At 53.7% G+C, this 20,906-nt stretch overlaps 1 protein-coding gene and 1 long non-coding RNA gene across 12 annotated transcripts in view; one reads left to right on the plus strand and one right to left on the minus strand.

Moving 5' to 3' along the window:
- Window positions 1–1,845: 1,845 nt before the first annotated feature.
- Window positions 1,846–20,906, plus strand: part of LOC106826466 (uncharacterized) — a 37,907-nt gene continuing 18,846 nt past the window's right edge. The window contains exons 1-4 of one of the 11 annotated variants that reach the window (XR_011493831.1): window positions 10,784–11,112; window positions 13,784–14,699; window positions 16,195–16,308; window positions 18,552–18,646. This is a non-coding gene — a long non-coding RNA (uncharacterized lncRNA). Of the gene's footprint in view, window positions 2,109–10,783; window positions 11,113–13,783; window positions 18,647–20,356; window positions 20,377–20,906 lie in introns of those variants that run through there. The other 10 variants (XR_011493827.1, XR_011493828.1, XR_011493830.1 and 7 more) reach the window with 10 other exon arrangements.
- Window positions 5,545–20,377, minus strand: CCR7 (C-C motif chemokine receptor 7). Its single transcript, XM_014833812.3, has 3 exons — window positions 20,291–20,377; window positions 13,728–13,777; window positions 5,545–10,774 (listed from the first exon to the last, which is right to left on the minus strand). Exons 1-3 carry the CDS (start codon window positions 20,298–20,300, stop codon window positions 9,695–9,697), a joined length of 1,140 nt encoding a protein of 379 aa, XP_014689298.1. The 5' UTR covers window positions 20,301–20,377; the 3' UTR covers window positions 5,545–9,694.

Consider the following 20,906-nt stretch of genomic DNA (forward strand, 5'->3'; position numbering starts at 1 on the left):
CCCTTTGCAGCAGGAAAGCGGGTAGGGGCTGGTGCCCAGGGCCTCGGGAGGCCCTTCTGGGAGGGGAGCCTTGTTGTGACCTCTCCCGGTCAGCTGAGTTGCCCTGCGCTGGACGCAGACTCGGAGGAGCAGCTCGCCTCGAGGTTCTGATGCTGATGTTGCATAGACTGTGCTGGAAATTACAGAGTGCCTCAGAGGGAAAAACAAACTGGGGTTTCAGTTCCCATGGAAACGGCATCTGTTTGCTGAGGGCACGCGTCAGAGTCTGGATCTCGTGCTTGGAGGGGGCGGGGGGTGCACATGGGAGGGCAAGGTTGTCTTTTTACTGTCTGGGCCTCTTCCAGGATGGCATGTCTGGAAGGTGCCCCTACCTTTAGTCTTGACTAGCAGCTCTTCCCACAGAGAGGCGTGTCTGCCTGGGCAAATTTCCGCAATGCAGGGGTTTTTGGGTAGATTTTAAATGTATGAGTCAAAGGCCTGGGAAGACCCTAAACTCAGCATTCATACACTTATTCCGCAAACGTTTTCTGACCTGTTCTGTGACAGGCACTGGGCTGGGCCAGCCAATCAGGAGTTGGTCTGTACCTGCTAAGTTTGGTGTGAAGCTTCCCTTCCTGGAAGGAGCTGTGGTCAGAAAGGGGCCTAATGGGGACCTGGTGGGGATCATATGATATGGGAGCACACAGGTGCAGCCATGCCCTCCCTTCATTCTGCCACTAAGCAAGTGACTTTTGTTCTCCTGTGTCAAGGGAGCAAATTCCTACATCTCCTGGGAAAATGACCCCTAAACATTTGGTCAAGACAGGTGCCCACACGAGAGGGGATTTTTCCGGTGACCGTTGTGGGAAGGGTGTCTACCTTTGCCCTTTCAACAGACTGTTGTCTAGGCTGGAGCTTTTCTGGTCTGGTCAACACCAAAGTGACAGAGGTCTTTGTTCTCTGTTAATTTCTCAGATATTAAGCAAGCCCATAAGCAGAGTGTTTATTTTCGCATCACTTTGGAGTCACAAAGAGCTCCTACATCCGCTATTGCATTTAACGGAATTGTCCCGACAGCTCTAGGAAAGTTGTTGAAACAACATCACGCCTGTTTTCATGTGGGGAAACTGAGGCTGGAGAAGACAGGGCACCTGTCAAGGTTACACAGATGGTAAGTGGTGAAGCTGGTGAGGGAGTCTGGCACCGGATCCTCTTCCTCCTCGTCAAGGGGCACCTGGTGACCAGAGCTCCCGCCCCGGCTGAACTCCAACCCGCCTGGGGAATGGGAAGCAGCTGTGTGCTGGACAGACGGGGCGGTGGGGAAGGACCGCCCTGTATCTGGTCTCACAGGGGCTGCATATCAGAAGGACCACAGGCCCCACCTTTCACCCAAGTCAATTCGCTCTTCAGTGCCTCAGTTTCCTTCTCAGTTAATCGAGGGAGTGTGTGTGGGGATCTGAGGGACCTATGTCCTTGTGAGAATTCTAGTGAAATCAAGGGTCCTGTTGGTGGCCACTTTGGTGGCCGTTTCTCTCTCCACATGGGTGACTGTAATGGGCACAGGGCATGACGGTGAGGTAGACACCTCTTAGAGCTGGTTTGTTTCCCAATTAACTCCTTGGTGTCTGGCACCACCTCACCAGATTGTTGGGCCCTCAGGGAAGGGCCAGAGCCTGGAACAGTTTTAAACAGGGAAGGTTAGGGTTGGGGTGGAAAGCAGAGGAGGAAGAAAAAATCCCAGGCCTTGAGGTCCTGCTTGGTTTGAGGGGGGATGTGGTGGGGTCAAAAAGGGCCTAGGGACGTGAAGGTTCTGAAAGGATGGTGGGCGATGGATGGTTTCCACCTCCTATATTTGCAGCTGGCTGGGAAGGAGGGGAGGAGAAGACGAGAAATAAACACGTCTGAACATCTGCTGTTAAGGAGGGAGTCTGGAGTTTCTGAACCAAGGATCAGATTGCAAGGCCTGGCCTGACCAGGAGACAAGATGTTAAACGTCGGGGAGAATCCAGGAGGCAAGGCCACAGAATCCATGCATCCCTCACAGCCCTGCAACGCGGCCATTGTTATCCCCATCCCACGGAGAAGGAGGCTGAGGCTGGGAAGTTAAGTGGTTTGCCTGAGAAGGAGAGGTGGGGCTCTGGTGACTGTCCCTCCAGGGCTGAGGGAGGGGTGTGTTTTTGGGGGAGGACAGGGCCATTGTTCTTACTTCTTTGGGTCTAAGATCTTCTAAACTCTTATAGGACCATTGCTCAGGCTAACTTGCCTGGAGACTCGGTTCCTGCCTTTCTCCATTTTTCCTGCTGTCTCTCTCCCTCTCCGCCTCACCATGCCCTCCCCCTGTGCTTTGTTCTGCTCTTCCCCAACGTTAAGTCAATCAAACTGTGCCAATGGGCTGTAGGTGTCTGAATGTTACTTGTGAGTGTCCATGGCCTCTGGGTCATGTGTGTGCTACAGTGAGTGTGCATGAGGGATGAAGGGACTTTTGCTGTCTGTGGGGTATGTGTGCACATATTTGTACTTCTGTGTGTATGTACTCTTGTCTATAAATGTCTGTGTGCTTCTTAAGCATACTGTGAATGTATGTATTTATGAATGGATGCCAGCAGGACTGGCTACAGAACTTGCTGGACTGGCACAAAATGAAAATGCTGGACCTCATATTCAAAAGTTATGAAGAGTTTCAAGATGGAGATAGCCAGGAGTTAAACCAAGCGTGGGCCTTCTGGGTGCAGGGCTCCACGTGACTGCGCAGGTCTCAGGCCCGTGAAGTGGTCGTGTATGTGAGTGAGTGTGCTACGTTGTGTGTGTGTGTGTGTGTGCTGATTGTGTGACTGGTGTGTGTGTGTGTGTGTGTGCGCGCCCCCGCGCTGGGGCACGAAATCTGAGCCATTTCCTCACAAGCCCCGGGCCAGGCCCCCGGCAGCTGCTGGTGCCCATCAAAGGAAAGGTGTGTTTTATTTTTGGCGCCTATGCCGCCTGCTCCCATGGTGCCCCGGGAGGCTTTTGTTTTACTGCCTTTGTTGGAAGGGTGACAAACACTTCCCTCCACCTGCTGCCACGGTGGCCCCACCAGAAACCACAGCTGGGGGTGGGGCAGCTTCCTCAGCCCCTCACCCACTCACCCTGCACCCCTTCCAGGCATCAATATGCCCAGAGCCCTGCCTGGCTGACCCCACCCAGACAAGGTACCTGTAGTACATCAGAGCTGGAAAGGAGGGGGAAATGACTGGGTCCAGCGCCCTCATCTCACAGCTAAGGAGATGCAGGCCCAGAGAGGGAAAGTCACCCACCCGTGTTACCCAGTGAGCCTGTGGCAGAGCCAGGATGCCTGCCTCCGGTACATACAGCCCTGCAGGGCTGGCCTTGGGAGGAAGCCCAGCCAAGAAGCAGAGCCCAGAGGAGAGAAGAGGAGATCAAGCTCCTGGGGAGCAGGAAAGACCTGGTTGCTGCCCAGGGTAGGGTCACCTCCCTGTGGCAGGTGGGGGCTGTGTCGTTGTTATTTGATTCTCCTCCCCTCAGGTCGGAGCTGTGCATCCAGCAGGTTTTGAGAAATGTTGGCTGGCACATTTTGAAGATCTTGACACAATGCCTGGCGCAAAGTAGGGCTGCATATATACTTGGTCATGAATAAACAGCTATTTAGCTGGCCTGTGGAGTGGTGGGGCAAGAGCATGGGCTTTGGAGGCCACCTAGAACTGGTTGAAATCACCAAGTAGCTTTATCACGTAGTAGCTGTGTGACTTTGGCAATGTAACTCAGCCTCTCTGAGCCTCAGTTTCCTCACCTGTAAAATGGGGCTCTACTAGGGTTGTTGTGAGGATTAAATGGAGTAAGATATGATGCTTAGTACGATGTGTAGTACATGATAAAATCCTAATAAGGTTGTAGTTATTCTTGCTAGCTGTGTGACCTCTGATAAGTTATACAACTCCCTAAACCTCAGTTTCCTCACCCGTTGTCCTAAGAATTCAGCGGGAGGCGCTGTACCTGGCACATCATAGGCGCTCGGGAAATGTGAGCGCCTCTCTCCTGCTAGGTTAGCCCCCTCCACTTCCTCAAGGCCTCTTCCACTCTGAGGCTCTGTGATTCCTGCCACCCCTTCCATGACACCGAACCCCCCACCCCACTGTCACCTCGCCTCTGTCTGACTATCCCAGCGATGAAAGTTCACGAGCTCTAGGCAGTCCACGGTCTCCCCAAGTTTGGGGGGTAGGGGGCATGGGTTGGGGTAGGGTAACTGAGAAGGAGGCTGGGGCGGAGCAGGTGTAGTTTTTGGACCAAAATCCAAGTCCTGCCTTTGGTGAGGGATCGAAGGATTCCAGGTGGGTCTAGGCTGCGTCTTGCTCTGAAGATGAAGATGAAGGCAGAGCGATGTCTCCCTGAAACAGCCAGGTTCAGAGCTACCCACCATTCTCCCTGCTCCCGTTTCCCTGGACTCTCAAACTGGGAGGTTGCCAGCCCCAGCCCTCCCCAGCTGGGCATCCCTGGAACGAGGGCGTGCAGGGACAGCGGTGGCGGGAAGAGGAGTTGGTGTGGGCAAGACGGCGGTGTCCAGGGAGTCAGCTGCGGGGGAGGAGGCAGAGCCGGTGCTGTCGTAGGTGACTCTTGGCTCCTGGCTTGACACAGGCCTCCGACCACGCCACAGAAAACTCCCCCCAGGCCTGGGAAGAATGCACCACTTGTTCTTTGCACGTGATCATGTTTCTGCTTCAGTCGCTCAAGTGCAGTTTGCATAAACCATACAAGAGAAATGTGCATGCATTTCCAGGCCTTGTTTTAAACACTGGGAAGAGGTTGGGGGCATTTCATCTGCAGCATCTGTTAAACTTCACAGTGTCAGATATTTACTTAGAACAAATATAAACTGTTCTGTCCTAAGCAAGCTGACACACGCATGAGAGGACTCCGGGCCAAGATGTGTTTCCTCACCGGCCCTCTTGCTAGCGGGCACGCATGTCTGACTTCGGGACATGTTGCACCACGAGGGAATAGAGCCGGTCAGAACCAGCAAAGCCTGACCTCTCCCTGCCCGTGCAGGGAGATGTTCTTTACCTGGAGACGAGAACCTGGAGGCCAAACCGTGTAGTGATTACTGTGACACATGGAATAACCTAGTGAGTGAATTCCCTGGGGTTACTGAACAATAGACAAAAATTAGGTTATATCCATCTTCAAGGGGAGTGGGGAGGGAAAGAACTCACAGCAGCAGAGAAGTCTGAACCGGGCTGGCCACACACACACACACACAGAGGAGCCCGTGGGAGAATTCATGTCCCCTCGTTTCTGATTTCAGACGAGATCAGTTGAGATTCATTAGTCTAGAGCTGCTCTGCCTGGTGAGCGAGGGGCTGCATAGCCTTTTCTGCAGCAGACTCCTTGTCTGTGCCTCTTTCTGGGCCTGAGACAAGACAATGCGGGTGTGGGGCGTGAGGGGCGGGTATGAGTTTCTCCTCCCTGCGCGGCCTCTTGACATCTGCTCCCACGGGGGGAGGGCTGGGAGGGCCGACGGCGCTGCTCTTTAGCGTTGAGGGAGAGGCTCTCTCTCATTCTCTCCCTGGGGTCTTTCTAGGGGCTCAGATCAGGGAAACTGGGCCATTTCTAACCCGCTCCTGGCAAAGAAGGCCATGGGCCCACCTGTCTCTAAGACTAATATAGCTTATTTCTTCCCACCTGAGATTGGGAGGCCTGGGGGAGCTGTGTGTGTGCGTGTGCGTGCATGTGTGTAGGTGTGTGTGTGTAGGTGGGGCATCTTTCTCCCCACTGACAGTACTCTCCAAGTCTGGCCCCCAGCGGTTCAGTCCCTAGAAACCGCCACTGCCCCACCTCCCCTCTGCCTTCTGCTCCCCACTCACAATTGCTCCCTTTCTCTCCCCATCTCGTTTGCCTTAACCCCCAGCCCCACACGCCTGTTTTTTCTCCCTCCAACTGTTCGCTCTCAACACAGAAATGCAACTGAGAACCTAACTCCTGAGAGATCCTTTCTTAGGATCAGTTGCCTGATTTCCTTTGGGCCTGCTGCCATATTTCTTTTGCACTTTATTCTCCTGGACAGAATGGCAAGGATGAGAATCATCTAAAGGGGAGAGGAGAAGTTTTCCTTAGACAAGAGGATAGTGCCTGCCAGAGAAAAGCAAGACAGTCTGGGATGACGGTGGCGTATGCCAGGGTGGATGTGTGGGGGTGTGCAAGCAAGTGCAGGAGTTCTGGGGGAAGAGCTCTGGAACCCAGATTCAAGTACTAGTGTTGCCAAGAGCTCCTGAGAGACCTCAGGTGAGTAATTTCCCTCTCTGAGCCTCAGTTGACTCACCTGCACAGTTGGTGGGAGGACAGACTAGCTAATCTCCAAGTCGCCCTCCAGTTTGATTTATAAATTGTATAGGCATGGAAATGGGGCTAAGGAATTGAATTTCGCTTCCTTGCAGTTAGCTACCATTTATTAAACATCTCTTAATGGTTACCAACAACTCTTTTCCAAGGATTTCTAAACATTTTACAGATGGGGATTTACTTTCTCCTCACAACAACCCTGGGAGGTAGGTCCTACGATTATCCCCATTACACAGATTAGGAAACCAAGGCACAAAGAGACTAAATAACCAGCCCAAGTGGTGCAGCTGAGATTCAAATCAGGCAGTCTGGCTGCAGAGTCCGTGCGCCTCACCACCACATCAACATTCCAGGCACTGTGCTCAATGTTTGGCAAATCCTCTCCATTTTGCAGTTGAGAAATCTGAGACTCAGAGCAGTTGAGCAACACTGAAGGTCACACAGCTGGGAAGCACTAGAGATGAGAGTCAAAACTGGCTGGCCTCCAGAGCCTCTGCTCTCTCCACCCCCCTCCCGAAATCCTGCCAGATCCTCAGGCCCCCAAAGCAAGTTTACCCAATATCCCTACATTGCAATGTCTCCTTAAGCAAGTCAGTTTCTCCCTCTGGGTCTCAGTTTCCCCATCTAGAGAATGATTGGGCGTTGGACCAGCTGATCTTTGAGATCTCTTGCAGCTCTGTGAGTCCCTGATTTGAGAGGTGTGCTGCTTTTGGCTGAAACGGCAGATCTGTGGCCTGAGGATGCAGCTGGGGTGGATGAGTGGACAGGCAGCTGGTGGTGGAAAGAGGGGACAGGGGCCATGAACCCAGGAAGATGGACAGTTGTATGAAGCAGGCGAGAAAGAGAGAGAGAGAGAGAGACCCTGGGGGGCCTCCCCCGTGAGTCCCTTCCTTCTTCCCAGGGGACCCCAAAAAATCAGGGTAGGCACGTGAGAGTGTTGGGCCAGGGAGCAGGGGCCAGGCCCACAAGGAACCAAGGTCAGAACTTCTGAGATACAGCAGTTTGGGGAATTAACATTACTGGGGGTTTTGTTGTCTTTGTAAATACTTGGAGATGTCCAGTTATTTTAGAAAAATTTATTTGAAGCCGAGGTGGCGTGTTTGTGCGGTTGGCTGAGCTTCCTGTTCACGACCGCTCTGTTACATTCCTTCCCTTCAGGATCTGAGGATCGTGTTCCCATCTGCAACCTCATTAGGATGTACACACCAGGGGGGCTCCACACCCACCTGCACCCGGGCACGTTCCCCGCAGGGCCACACACGCATGCTGGGATGGCCCTGCTCAGCCCACGCTTGCACACACACAGCTGCAGCTGCACTTTTTAATATTTGATGCCGCTTCTGTGAATGCCAGGCTCATTCTTCTCAGGGTGCCGGTTCCTGGTTTGGAGGCCAGCTGACAAATGCCCAAGGCATCCTGCAGAGGAGGGTAATGTAATGTGCTTATGAGAATAGGGAATGGGAATAGGGAATGGAATCATTACCAGGCAGGCTCTATTTCCATCGAGGCTCTTTTCACTTTGGAAAATTGTTGAAACTACTTTTTGCATGGGTGTCTCAGCCCTCCCCGTCTGTGCCCTGCCCCAGTCCCCAGCCTATTGCAGTGCAGGGCCCTTCGGACACCTCCTCATACATCACAGGTTGGACTAACCTTCTCTTTGGCTTGGAGAAATCACGGTTCTGGGCAGGCATCAGGGCACCCTGTGATATGGATACTTTGCCTGGTGGGGGGGGGCAGTGGCTAATCCTTGATCCCTGCCCCTCCACGATGGGTATCCACACCATGAAAGGCCATTGTGGCAACAGTGAGGGTCATGGGTGGTCCTGGTTCTCAGGCATCCAGCAAAGAGTGCAGCCTATCACATGGGTCTCATCGTAAACCCCTTTAATCCAGCATGCAGTGGTCTCTGAGCCCTGGGAGAGGCCCTCCCTCTCAACACCAGTTCTGAGAACCTGAGGAGACTGACAAAGGGCCAGGGGCTCTAGTTCCAGACTGAGCTGGGACAGATGAGCAGACCAGCGTGTAAATGTTGTGAAGGGTCAGGGAGAGTTCCTAGCCATAAAGGTTACAGGGATGACTTGGTTCTTTCCAAAGCTTGGCTCAGACCTGTGTCTCTGCGTCACTGCTGACTGCACAGGCTGGGGTCCTATCCCATGAGCTCTGGTAGGGTATTTGCAAGATGGACACCCTGTACTTCCCCTCTTTCTAACCCCTTCAGCTTCTTGGGCCTGCGTCATTGGATGTGCTCAGAGCATAGCTCAGCAGACCTCGTGGCTCTGAGCGTCTCTGAGAAACGAAGACTGGGGAGAGGGGGGTAGGTGGGGGTGGCTGGGTGGGGCGTGGGGGTTTGCAAAATAGGAACACACTCATTTGCCATTTACCAGAGATCTTTTTCCTTTCTTTTAAAGCTGTTGTTTCCACAAGGGAAAACTTTTATTTGTGTATGAGTAAAATGTGCTCTCTTAATGAACTGAAAGCAGAATAGGATGAGAGATTTTTGTCCCGTGACAGAGAACAAAGAAGCAGCTCATGGGCTTTCAGCAGCCAGCATTGTCACCCACCCCTGGGCCCCTAACCTTTCTCCCTGGCCTCTCCTCCCATCCCAGCAGAGCTGAGACCTGAGAAGGGCTGGCCACACGTCATCCCTGCTCCAGAGCGCTGGCTGGGAACACAGTTTTGGCGGGGCTGAGGCAGCTGGCCTGGCCTGCAGGAAACACCACACCCCTTCGCTGTGGAGCGCCTGGGAGGGCAGCAGCCTGAGGAGAGGTGGCAGGCGGGGGCAAGTGTGCTTTTAGGAAGGCTTGGAGGCTGTCATTTCTTGTTGGCTCTGACGACAGTGGAAAAAGAGAGATGGAGGGAGGGATTCAGAGTTAGTTTGACCCATTGGCGTCCTCCTTTCCCCGCCGAGCCAAGAAGTCTCCCCATCACCTCTGTTCTTGGAGTCAAAGCCTTGTTTTCTGGAAGACCTTGCCTTAGCCCTTGAGTCTCAGAAAGGACTTCTTTCTAGGTGGGAAGAAGCTTCATCGAGAGGACTCGCCAGGCTCCTTCCACCACCCTAGCTCTCGACACCTGTTCCCTCACTCCAGGAGGTGTGAACTGTCTCTGGACTTTCACTTTTGGCTTTTGGTTAGAGGGACAACAACCTTGGTTTTGGAGCATTGCCGGATCTGGGGTAGCTTATCAGCCATGTCTGTTGGCAAGTTTGATTGAGGTAGCTGGGGTTGGGGTTAGCCTTGTCTGTGGCATGTATTTTCACTTTGAGATAAACCTTAATGGCTAGAATTGCCTTTCCATCTGCCGTGCTTGGGTCCTGAGTCATTGCATCTGCTCCCCATCCCCAATCCAGGGGCCCTGGGAGAGGTCCTTCTAGTCCAGACAGAGGAGCCTTCTATGGGGAGAAGGTGGTGGTGGTCTCAGCCTCCATACTCATCGAGGAACGCCGGGTGTGCCGGCAGGAAGACCACTGGCGGAGCCGCTCCTGGCTGAGGCAGCCCAAGTCCTTGAAGAGCTTGAAGAGGTCGTTGCGGAACTTGACGCCGATGAATGCGTACAAGAAAGGGTTGACGCAGCAGCGGACGCAGGCCAGGCTGTAGGTGACATCGTAGGCAATGTTGAGCTGCTTGCTGAGCTCACAGCTGCCGCTGTTGGTGATATTGAAGTTGGCCACTGTCTGGGCCAGGACCACCCCATTGTAGGGCAGCTGGAAGGCAATGAAGACCACCACCACAGCGATGATCACCTTGATGGCCTTGTTGCGTTCGAAGTTGCGCGCCTGGAGCAGCGTGCGTATGATGACAAGGTAGCAGAAGCTCATGGCCACCAGGGGGATCAGAAAGCCTACCACCATCTGAGCTACCTGGATGGTGATCAGGGCCTCCACATGCTCGGTGATGAGAGAGCACCGCAGGGTTTGCTCACTGCTGCTCTTCTGGATGCCGCTGTACAGCAGCTCTGGGATGGAGAGCACCATGGCCAGCATCCAGATGCCCACACAGGAGAGCTTGCTGATGAGAAGGACGCGAGCACGGTGGCGGTGGGCCGAGACAGCCTGGACGATGGCAACATAGCGGTCGATACTGATGCAAAGAAGCAGGAGCATGCCGCTGAAGAAGCTTATCTTGTAGATGCCAAAGATGAGCTTGCAAACGTGGACACCGAAGGCCCAGGACTTGGCTGCGCTGTATGCCCAGAAGGGTAGGGTCAGGAGGAAGAGGATGTCTGCCACGGCCAGGTTGAGCAGGTAGGTATCAGTCATGGTCTTGAGCCTCTTGAAATAGATGTAGGTCAGCACAACCAGCCCGTTGCCCAGCAGGCCCAGGAAGCAAATGATGGAGTACATGATTGGGAGGAACCAGGCCTTAAAGTTCCGGACATCCTTCTTGAAGCACACAGACTCATACAGTGTGTAGTCCACCGTGGTGTTGTCGCCAATGTAATCGTCCGTGACCTCATCTTGGCACAGGCACACCTGAGGGGAAGGAAACAGAGGAATGCAATCCAGTTCAGCTAAGCAGCTCTAAATCTCACTGCCTTGGATTGCCCAGAGCAGCGGTTTCAAAGCATGGCTCCCATCAGGAGCAGCATCTATATCACCTGCAAACTCTTGGGCTCCACCTATGACCTACTGAACCCGAATCTCGGGGGGGGGGGCCCAGGAATCTGTTTTTCTAAGCTTTCAAAGTGATTCTTTGGTCTGAAACCAGTGCTTCTCAAACTTTAACAGGCATATGAATTACCCGGGGATCTTGTGAAAATACATGTTCTGATTCAGTAGGCCGGGGTGGAGCCGGAGATTCTGCCTTTACGGTAAGTAGCAAGGGTCTTATTTTGCCAGCTCTGAGAGACTCGACCTTGTATGTGCTGACGGTGGACTGGAAATAGTCTGGGCTTTGGGGTCCAATGAGCCTTGAGCCAGTTAAACACACTTCATCTCTCTGAGGCTCGGTTTTCTCATCTGTGAGTTGAAGATGAACTATCTCCTTTACCTGGTTGTTGTGAGGTACCCAACCCAGTTCTGGCACCATTTCATCTCCATGGAGGTTTTATTTTGCCTGCTAGAAAACCCAGGAGAGTGGGAACATGTGTCTTTCTTCTTGAGCCTCCTTTAGAACCTGGTAGAAAGAGCTTTCCAGGGGGCCTACAAAATGCCTTGGCTTTTGAGGGAAACTCCACCTTGGGATTAAGTTTGAGGAGGGCCTGGGTTGTGAAGAGAGGAAGGCAAAAGCGCTGTTAAGAGGCCATGAAGCCCTGGTTTAGGGCAAGCTGCTGTGATCATGGGTGGTGAGCGTCTTGAAGACTTTTACAGATCCCTGGGGCCTGTGGCGCAGCTCCCGGCGCAGCAGGAGCTCAGGCCATGTGTGCTCTGAACTCCTTGGCTATTGTAGGAATGGGTGACGGGGCCATGGGGCCGTCATCTGTGACTGAGGCCTCTTGGAGCCCCTGGAAGGAAGCACAGCTCTGTCTCCTTCTTTCCCTCTGTGCTCCTACCCTCCCCCACCTTTCTGCCTCTCTTCCGGCAGATCCCAATCAGCAGGGCTCAGCTGCTCAGGGCTTTTTTTAGCTTGTCTGCAGGGCAGAGTGAAGGTTCAGCAGCCTGCTGTGATTTTATCAATGAAGGAGGACACATGCGCCTCGGGCCTCTGTGCACAGCGACAGGGACTGCTGAGTTGCGCAGGGCTGGGAGCTGGGCTGGAAGACTGCTGCAGGAAACTCATGGTCTCTCTTCTGGGCAGCTCAGCTCAATGGATTTTCATACAACTGGGGAGCTAGAGAGACGTTAGAGATGAAGAAAGGGAGGCTCTCGAAGAAGTAATGTGGCTGGATGTGGCTCGCTCACGGTTACGCAGCCAGAAGTGGAACCCTGTATTCCTACTTCTCTGTATCCTGTCTTTGTCTTTCTCACTTCCAAATTCTGGAGTCATCACTGTCCTGCTTGGGGACAGGATGAAGATGACATAATGCCAGGAGTCTTTTCTTTGGGCATTGATTGCTACCTTAAGAAGAAAAGTCAGTGGCAACCCCTTTTCCCTCGTCCGGGCGTGATTGCAGCCTGGGAGTCCTGGGAGAGGCTGGCTGCCCTCTGCCACCCATGGTAAAGCCCGAGGCCTTGGGTCTGGAGTTCCTAATCATAAGGGTGTTTGGGGCCTCCCTGGAGGGCAGTGCGCCCAGCCTCTATGAAATGTGCTCCCTATGACTCCGTCCTGCCTTCTCTTCCCCCTCATCATCCCTCTCCCTCGCCCCACGGGCCGCTAGGCTTGATGCCTCTGCAGCCCACAGCCCCACCACATCCTGCCCCATATGAGCCACCCCTATCCCCCCAAGTAAAGAGAAGAATGAGACACAGCTGTCCCTTCCAGCCTCCACTTCTGGCAACACAGCCCCTCCGGAGTCCTGGAAACAGGGGGGAAAGAGGGGAGGGAGTGGTGATGGGGAAGGGGACCCAGCCGCGGGCTGCAGCCCAAGCTCCGGGGGGCCTCTGGGATGGGGTTTTGGGAAGAGCGCCCAGCTTGAGGCCTGTCTCTGGCCAGAGCTCCTGGAAAGCTGCCCTTCTGGCCTCCAGACCTGGGGAAGAGCCAAATTCTGAAGCACTGCCTCTCCAGCTCTGGCCTCAGTCACTCCCCTCCCCCTCCAGGAACTTCCACCCCCAACAAATGGGGGAAAGTCGACTCTGTGAGTTTTAGTTTCTTCTAACTCTGGCACTTGGTAGGGCAGATTTCCTGTCTCCATTTCTGGGACGGAGAAGCAGAACCTTGTACATTGGGGGCCTTTGCTCCTGCAGACTTCAGACTCCTGCAAAGTATCTGTGCTGTCTACCCCCCTCCCCAGTATCTGGGCCCCATCCTTTTTTCCCTGCCCCACCGCGGGGCTCAGATGGGTCTCTTTATTTCACAAAAGGGAACCAGGGCTTGGAGGGGAGCCTTTGGCTGGCTGGAGGTTGGAGATGGGAGACAGATTTGGGGTGATAGGATAGTAACCAGGCCACCTGACCAAGGGTTCTTTTCTCAGCTCTCATATGAAGTTTTACACGTGTGGGTGTGTGCACATAGGTGCAAAACCCAGTAACCTCACAACCTTTGCTTTTTGCTGCTCCTCTCTCCCCAAGAACTCAGACAGAGCCCACGTTTCTGTCTCCTGGATGGAGATATTGGAAGTGGGGTGGGGAAGGTGGTGTTAACTTATTTTCCCTTATGTTTTAATTTAAATAGAGTAAAGGAAGTTCAGAGGACATCTGTGGCTTTCTAGGGTCACTCAGCAGATGGAAAGGGGCGGCCATCAGTTTAATGAATGGTGAATGGGTTTGTGTCTGGGTCTATTTCCTTCCAGCAAATGCCCAGCTCCTCCACCAGAACCTTGGGAAGGGGAGGGCTTGGGGAGGGGGGTGTGGAGGAGGGTACAGAGCTTCCCTTGGCAGGAGAACTCACCTGGAAAATGACAAGGAGAGCCACCACCAGCATGCTTTTCATTGGCTTCCCTGCAGGAGACAAGGTGAGAAAGTTATTGCTTGACAGGGACTGCTCTTGGTTATTAAAGAAAGCGGAGGAGACTGGAGACACTCTTGGGAACTTCCAACACAAGCTCCAGGTACCACGTTTGCCGAAACAGAACATCAGAACCAGATTGTGCCTTGGAGCACCTGGCCGGCTGCCCAGCCTCACTGCCCTCACCTCCTCCACTCTGAGGTCCTGGAAAAGAGCAGGATCAGAATGCAGGGCAGCCCCTCCCCGCTTCTTGGCTCTTCAGGGCCACTTCTGGAGTTGGAAAGTCCACCCTGGCCCACACCACCCCCCAAGGCTGATCTTCAACTGACCTTGACTCCTGGGTCTGAGTAGCCCCCTTCCATGTCAGGTTATGCGGGAAGCAAGGCACTGAGGTGGTGGGGATGGGGTGTGTGTGTGTGTGTGTGTGTGTGTGTGTGTGTGTGTGTTCTGCACTGATCTGGTGCCAATAGCCATCGGGGAGCATTTTTTCTGCAACCAGGTGGGTGGACAGCCACACATGAAGCCTTGTGTCTCCTGAGGGAGGCCCGCTGAGGGAATAGGGTGATTTCACAGGGCTGGATGGGGCAGTGAGGTTATCGGCTTCTCAAGAATGGGAGAGTGCTTTGGGGTTCCACCAGCCCCCCAACACGCCCTCATTCAACTGATGTTCATTCACCACTGACTGGTGGTTCGACTGGCCCATCCCTCAGCCTGCCTTTGAGGCTGGGACCTCTTCCCGTTTACCTGTGCAGGCTCAGAATGGAAGGGGTGCCTAGGAATTGTGTGCTGATGAAGGAATGAAGGAAGGAAGGAATGAATGCCCTGTTTGCCCTTCTTCCAAGGGAGGGAGCACCAAAGTGGCCTGAGGGGACACTGCCTTGTGGAAGGCATGAGGGACGGAGACCGTTCCCTGAGGTAACCACTGGCTTTTTGCTGCACTGAAGTGTGTGTATGTTTTCTCTTCTTTCACTTGTTTCCGGCCCAGCGCCTGGGAGATGGGCGAGAGGGGAACATGGTCTGCTGTGGGGAGGGACCTCGGCCAGCCTGCCTAGCAGGGTCAGAGCCTGGGTCCCTTCTGGAGGTCAGGAGGCCCTCCTGGGGTCTGAGCAGCAGGTTGAGGCCCCAGGTTAGCACAGCCCTGCTGTGCTGTGGACAGAGGATGGGTGCTTGGCTGCTCAGTTCTGCTTTGTGGCTGAGCTGGGGGCTGCACCAGGAACTTATTTCCTCGGAGGGCTGAGCAGGGAGAACAGTTCGCAGGGTTATTTAGGGTGAAGTCTTATCTCTCCTAAAAGTCTGGGAGCACCGTGAGGGCAGGAGCTGTGCCCTCTTCACCTCTGTAGCCGCCTCCCCATACCCTGACCCTCAGTTCCCAGCTGAGGCCTGGCCCACAGGAGGGTCAGTAACTGCAATGCTGCAAACGAATGTCAAGGCAGGACTTGCAGGCCCGTCACACTTCCAGTCTCAGTAGCGACAGGGAAATGCTCGGGACTCTGCTTCAAGCCCCTTCTGGAGGCTGAAGGCCTCTGAGCTTGCCGAGAGGAAGCAGCGCGTTCCCAGGCATTGTGTCCTTGGCCACAGCACCACCTGCTGGAAATCCCGCCGCATAACATTCAATCACAGTTGCGCTGCAGGGGGACCACCTAAGGAGGGGGATTCTGGGTTTGGGGATTCCTGGGGGAAGGAGGCAGGGCATCACGCCACATAAATAAACAAATATTTTTCCCGACTCAAGGAAGTTATACTGCATGCTGCTGCTAGACACATCTTCCGGAAGCACAGCTCTGATGCCAGCACTCCTCCTAAATCCTTAGGAGCGTGCTCCCCAGCCCTAAGGAGGAAGCCCCTGATGCTTTGCATGGCAGTCAAGCCCTCCACTGTCTACAGGAACTGCCTTCCTGGCTGCATCTTCTGTTTCTGGGGACACGCACCCACTGCCCCCTCGTCCTCAGCTTGCGCCCGAGTATTTGCCCCCGAGTGGGCATGGATCCTCGTGCAACATCGTAGCTCCCTTCTCTCGTCCCCTCTGCCTTGCTAAGTTACCCCATGAGCCCCTGAGCTTGAGTCCACATCTCCACCCTTAACCACACTCTCTTTAGGGTCCAACGCACCGCCCATCCTCCACTGACTCATCTTGGTGTCAGCGCTCGAGGTTTCTTTGAACACGCACAAGCCTTTCGGTTACTCTAGAGAAAGCCCGCTCTGACTGTTAGTGAGAACCGAGAAACCTCAAAGTTTTGATAAGTCACAACAGGTGAAACACGAGGAGCAGGAGCTGTGTTTCTGTTTTACTCCATCAGCCCCTGCTCCTGGGCTCGGTTCCAGTCCTTCGCCACTGACTGGGGGAGGGGAGGCGGGTGGCTGGCGTGTGTACATGCGCGCGCGCACGTGTGTAGGTGACTTCTCATTCCAGGTACGTGGAAGATGGTGGATGAGCAGGGATCTCGTAGGACCAGAAGGGGCCGTTTTCAAGAACGGGAACTTAGGGGAACTCTGGTGTGTGGCAGAGGGCGCCCGGTCAGCGACCGTGAGTCAGATCATTTCTGTCTGTTACAGAGTCATAAAGCAACTGGCCTTGGGCAGCAGCTCGGTGGGACCAGCACAGTTGGGAATCTCAGGGGGTGGGGGTTGGTGGACTTAGGCGTCGGGTATTTTCTGAGTTCTTGAGTTTCTAGTAATGAACAAAATGAAAAGAAAATTCCCTAGAACTCCAACCTGAGCCCCTAGAAAGAGGAGCTTCCTTCTGGGCTGGGAGGACCAGATTGCTAGTTGACTGCTCTCCCTCAAGCCAGATCTTCCATCCCCACATTTTCCAGGCCCTCCAGGCCACCCAGGGGTTCATGGCTGCACAGCAGCTGGCCCCAAAAGACACCCCAAACCTTTTCTTCTCTGGAATTCCTCACTGCCAACACGACTTTTCTCTTTTTGGGGGCCGAGGAGAGGGGGAGGGAAGAAGCAGCAAAGTGATACAGGATCTGGAGAGAAGGGGAGAGGCCTGGGGACCCTCTTTTAGACGACAGGCGGGGACGGATGACAGCTAGAGAATCTTACACTCTCTGCACGCCAACTGCTTTATCTAACAGCGTAATCCATATTCACTGAGCTCTCACCACGCACCAAACTGTTTCATCCTCGCAGAAGCCTATGAGGTGGTACTGCTGCTATCCCCACTCGGCAATAAGGAAACCGAAACACTTCAAGATTAGTAACTTTCCACCGGCCACACCACTGGCTTGTAGTGGAGCTGGGCTTTCAATCTGTTTGACTCCAGAAACCACACTCCTAACTGCTCTTCTGTGTTGCCTGTTAGTCTTCATGTATCTCTCCCTTACAACATGCTGTGAGCTACCTATTGTGATTTTCATTCTATATTCCAGAAAATAGAGGCCCAGAGAGGTTAAGCCACTTGCCTGGGGTCACACAGCTGCTAAGAGATGGATCTGAGGTTTGAATGGAAGTCTCACTACTGCATCACGCTACACTGCTGATGAGCCTGCTGTGTATCGGGACCTCAGTGGAGCATGAAGGGAACTGTCACTCTCTCACATTCCACTGGTCACTTAGTTCTGTTGCCTTTATCCCCTAACATCTCAGAGCTGGCCCCACCTCTGCCCTGACATAAGGCTTTGCTGCCTCTTTGCTGCCACAGAGCTCCTTCTGAAACACATCTAATTGAAAAATAAAAATTTGCTTCCTTTAACTCACCTAATTGAAAAAGAAAAATCCTCACTGGCTCCCCCTTGCTTTCAGGATAAAGCCCAAACTCCTGCGCAAAGCCACACAGTATCTTAAGGATTGGCCGTGCCTGTCCCTCCCACCCCCACTTCTCCTTTCCTCCTTAGCATGGCCAGCTTCTTTACACCCACCTCAACTTGCTTCTTTCTTCTCTACTAGCTTTTGTCAGAGCTGGCGCTCTGGGAGCCTGCAGGCTGAGCTCCCAGGATATTCTGCTTGGCTGCATGGAATTTTCAAAAAATTGCACCCACTGGTCTACTCTGCCCGCCTCCACTTACTAGATCTTATGTCCCTTCCCTCACTTAACCTTGTTGGTCACTGATGGCAATTGAGTTTGCTATCCCTGCTACTTCCTGGGACCCTTGCTCCTCCTTGTCTGGTTTGATAACTCCTACACATGCTTCAAAACCCAAGTTAAATGCCCCCGACTCATGTTCACTGTTCGTTTCTCTGAACTTCGCAATCACCTTGGCTTTGCCCCATCCACACTGTATCTTACTCTGTTGCAGTGGCTTATTGACGTGTGTACCGTGCTTGAATTCCTCAATCAATGATAGTTGACTGAAAGAAAGTGCCAAGCAAAGAGGAGAGATTCTTTCAACAGCTCCCCTGGGCTGCAGCTTTCTCCTCCTCCTCAGCCAAGGTCCCCAAAGGCCTGGAGGGATGGCCCTGAATTCCTTCAGCACCCCCCTCTGCTGCCCCTTTGGGCTAAACTTCGAGTTGAGTCTGTCACAGATTCATTTTTCTTTTCTCTGCTTTGGAAAATTCTAGCTGAAGTCTTAGGCCCCATCTCTCGAAGGTGGGGAGGGCACCTCAGGGCTGCTCATTCAAATCATGAAAAAGACCAACTCAGCCCTGGTTCGACATTTTCATTTTGTGTAACAGAAACTCTGCCCCCTCACTCACCTCTTGCTCCCTGACGGGCAGATGAAGAGAGAAAAAACGGATCCTTCGTGGCCCACCCGCCCGCCCAACGGCCCGGAGTCCGTTCTGAGCAAAGCTTCTCAGTGGCTTCCTTTCCTACCGGTATTTCAGGCTTGGCCGTTGGGGATCTCTCGAGTTGAGTGATACAGCAAGGACATCCCTTTTTCCTGGACCAGCGGTTGCCCTCCTTTCCCTCATCAAAGCCCGTAAGGCTAGCATCCTCAAACCTAGGTCTGGGGGGTGGGGTACCCTCGGTGGTGTGCTGGAGCTGGCTCTCACAGGCTCGTTGAGCCAGTGGTGTACATTTCTTTCTGTCTTTGTGCTCAGTCATTTCATGACTTGAAGTCGTCGTCTGAAGGCTTGAAATCAGCTATGGGGGGAGAATTTACACTCTGAAAATTGGCAAATACTACAAATCGGGGCCCTTCCCCCGTCCTGGGGAGCTGGTTTTCCAACATTTACCTGCATGCCACTGGGACCCTGCTTGGTTTCCTCCCAGAGGTCAAACAGAGAGGCGGGAGTGGGGTCTTGCATTCTGGGATTGTGGGCAGTGGGGGTGGATGTCTGAGGAGTGGGGCTGGAGAGCAGGCTGCTGGGAGGAGAGGAAGCTGGGAGAGATTTTAAAAATCTCAAATCACCTCAGAGTTCTTGATGGCATTCATTCATTCCACAAACATTTTCTGCTCACGCCCCCAATGCACCTGGCACCGAGATGCAGGAATTAGAGCCTGCCTCGGAGAGTGCACAGTGGTGGGTGGCGGGGTGGTGGGGGGGCACTTTAACCCTTTCACAGCTGTTTGCTGGGTCCACCCGGGGTTCCGGGTGGGCGGGAAAGGCAGAGATAAGGCAAGAGGCTGTGGTGTGGTGGGGAGGGGTGTGAGGACAGCACAGGACGCACCAGGGAACCTTCACTTTTTAAAGCCAACCCCTTGCGGCTTTGAGGCCGCCGCGGTGCTTCGCTTGCTGCTAAGAGCAAGCCATCCAGGAACCCGGCCTTCGTAGCCTCAGCAGCCTCTGACTCCACAGCTGAGATTTATAAATGGGGTGTTTGGGGCTGGATGAACCCCTCAGAGCCCCCTCAGGGTTTCTCGTGTACTCTTTCTAGTTAAGTTTGAGGTTAGAGCAGAGGGCGGGCTTTTTAAAGGGAAGAGTGAGACAGGGGGCTCTGCTGGAAGCCGGGGCTGTGACTTCTCCAGGCCAAATGCCCCTTGCTGTCCCATTTCATGTTGCTCATCCAGACTTTAACCTGCAAGAGGCAACAGCAAAGCTGGTGCGACGTGTGGCAGAGAGAAAACAACCGCAGCTTGCATTTGCATTGCCTAGAACCACCGGCACAATGCAGTCACCTTTAATTTCCTCTCCTCATAACCCCAAGAGAACAGAGATTCTAATCTCTATTGCACAGGGGAGAAAAGTGGGAATCAGAAAGGGAGTGGAGGGTCTGGAGCCCTTTGAGGAGAATGTCCCCGCGATGAAACAGGTCCCAGAAGGCCTCACCCATCACCCCAAGCTGAGAGGAGAACAGGTGCTGTCCAGATCGCCACTGAACCCAGCCCCGCCGCCTTCTTGGGTCCCTACTGTTCCAGAAGGACAGAACCTTGACGTCCTTGTCTTTCTTGGTACCAGTGGTTAGCCTCTTTACCTGGATCTGAAAGGGGCACCTTTTGTGCCTGGGAGAACAGGGTGGCATTCTCTGGGAGCATCTGCCGATGTCACCATACCAAAACCTGATTTCTCTAGATGCTCCCCCACGCCTTCCACCCCTGCCCCTTAGCCCCATTCCACAAAGTCAGTCTGGGTGTCAAAGTGATCCCGGGACTGTTCTTTCTGATACAGGGAGGCTCACTCACCCAGGTCCATGACACGCTTGGGACGGCTGAAACCACACAGGAAGGCTGCGCCGGGCCTCGCACTCCCCCTGTCTGGGGAGGAAGTGGTATGAGCCCCTTTTAAGTTGTGAGAGGAGCCACCCTCTTCCCTGCCCCTCCCACCTCTACTCCTCCCTCCAATCACCCGGGGCCCCTCCAGTGCCTTCTGGGACCAAGGAGAATGACAGGGTGACAGAAAGTGACAGCTCACTCACTGGTCACAGGATAATGAATCATTGGGTCATTTATGTTCAAAAAGCCCCCTGTGCAACCTGGCAGCGTCCAGACATCAAGACGAGGGGCCCGGCTCAAGGCAGGGAAATAGGGCCATTTATTGATTCAACAAATGTTTATAGCCTGAAGACCCCGTGCGGGGGAGTCAGAGATGGGTCAGGGGTATATCCCCGTCCTTCCCCTGCTCTGCTCAGTGTCATAGGGGACTACTTTGCCCTCTGGCTTCTGGGCAAGTTTGGCCAATGGGAGGCACTGACAGGTGAGGGAAGGTAGAAGGGAAGGGATATGCCAGGTTGTATGTTTTTAATTTTCTTTCCTCTTCTCTTCCTTTCCTCTTTTTTTTTTAATGAACAGCTTTATTGAG

This window comes from Equus asinus, chromosome 13 (assembly GCF_041296235.1).
Source record: "Equus asinus isolate D_3611 breed Donkey chromosome 13, EquAss-T2T_v2, whole genome shotgun sequence".
In the NCBI taxonomy this organism is placed as follows: domain Eukaryota; kingdom Metazoa; phylum Chordata; class Mammalia; order Perissodactyla; family Equidae; genus Equus; species Equus asinus.

Bases quoted from the DNA above. Each gene is read 5' to 3' on its own strand.
- CCR7 (XM_014833812.3), bottom strand. The intron at 10,775-13,727 runs GTGAGTTCTCCT...CCTTCCCCTCAG, and splicing joins CTCTCCTTGTCATTTTCCAG to GTGTGCCTGTGCCAAGATGA.